General features: G+C 49.2%; 2 protein-coding genes across 2 annotated transcripts; both read right to left on the bottom strand.

The window, feature by feature from the left end:
* Positions 1-191: 191 nt before the first annotated feature.
* LACBIDRAFT_317865 (uncharacterized protein) lies at positions 192-634 on the bottom strand (the record flags this gene model as incomplete). The annotated part of the gene is made up of 2 exons (XM_001879108.1): positions 192-329; positions 377-634. 2 exons carry the CDS (start codon positions 632-634, stop codon positions 192-194), a joined length of 396 nt encoding a protein of 131 aa, XP_001879143.1.
* A 28-nt stretch (positions 635-662) lies between these two features.
* On the bottom strand, positions 663-1,221 carry LACBIDRAFT_317864 (uncharacterized protein; the record flags this gene model as incomplete). Its single annotated transcript, XM_001879107.1, has 2 exons — positions 663-940; positions 996-1,221. 2 exons carry the CDS (start codon positions 1,219-1,221, stop codon positions 663-665), a joined length of 504 nt encoding a protein of 167 aa, XP_001879142.1.
* Between the last annotated feature and the right edge of the window lie 13 nt (positions 1,222-1,234).

The following is a 1,234-nucleotide window of genomic DNA, read 5'->3' as shown; positions in this document are numbered from 1 at the left end:
GCGTGGAGGTGTCAGTGTCCGGGTACTTGATTGGCAAACCACCCTTTGCCATCCATCTGAACCAATTGTATGACCTTTTCAGAAGTTGGTCGACGCCCCCTGGTGGAAAGGTGATGCGAGTATTCCACCACGCAAACTCGTATGCAGGCCGGATACGGTCATCCATGAAGGCTTCCTGAGGGTGCAGTGGGTTACCCTGGAGACAGGACTTCAAAAAGGGAGGGACGATAAACTGGCAGGAAGGTGAGCTCAAAGAGAAAAAATCTGGGGCAAAGTTTTACTTTATGCCCATAGGCGCATGCCATGCCGAGAGTCGCTATAATGAAACCCTAACCAAAGGAATGAGTTTAGCCGGGCGCGGCAAAATAAAGCTCACCTGTTCGGCCGACATGTACTCCAACCAACAATTCTCGAACTTGGGGTCAATGGGGTTTTCGAGCTTCGATGTCAAAATGGCTCTGAATCGAGAGGACCAGTAGCAGAGTACCTCCTGGAACTCTTGCTCGTCCTTCCAGAGGAGATTAGCCACTACAGAAGAATCTCTGGTAAAAGCTGGAGGCCGTATCTTCAGCACCTCGTCAACCCATTGCTCTGCTCGGCAGGGGTCAAATGACAGGTGTTCTTTTGCATACATGGTGGACAATGAGAAAGAATAGTTTGACTCAACTAGGATTAGGTAATGCAATGGCCTCGCACATGACCCCGGCATTTATAAATTCTTTGGTGGCCTGGAAGGCCAGTTCTTTCCACATACTGATTTGCCCCTCGGCAAAGCATACATGTCCCGGCTTGTCTGGCACCAAGTCCCTCAGCCCAGCCCACTCCCTTGCTTTGTTGATGAAATAGAGGCGGGTCCAGTTCATTTCGTTTGGGATCAAGGTATGCTCTTCTGACCACCGGTCATATCGAGCTTTTGCTCTGAGCCAATTCACCCGATATACTTTGATTTGTCTGGTTTCAATTCATGTAGAGTAATAAAAGTGACTGGATCTGACCTTGTTCCATGTATGTTGAACCCGACGAATCATCGGCCACAGCCATATTCCAGAACCATGGCAGAGCAATATTTCTTTGACCCCGGGCGTTGCCATCGTATACCGTAGTTAGTGCCCTTGTATCTTTTTTCCCTATCGGCTTGTATCGGTCACGAGTGCCCTGAGGAGCATTGAGCTGATTAAGAGCCCATCGAGCTTGGTTGTATGCCTGGAGAGCACTTTTCATATCGCGATCTGAT

The sequence above is a fragment of the Laccaria bicolor genome, genomic scaffold (assembly GCF_000143565.1).
Source record: "Laccaria bicolor S238N-H82 LACBIscaffold_8 genomic scaffold, whole genome shotgun sequence".
NCBI lineage: Eukaryota > Fungi > Basidiomycota > Agaricomycetes > Agaricales > Hydnangiaceae > Laccaria > Laccaria bicolor.
The sequence above is the reverse complement of the archived record's forward strand: the minus strand, read 5'-3'. Positions and strand labels throughout refer to the sequence as shown.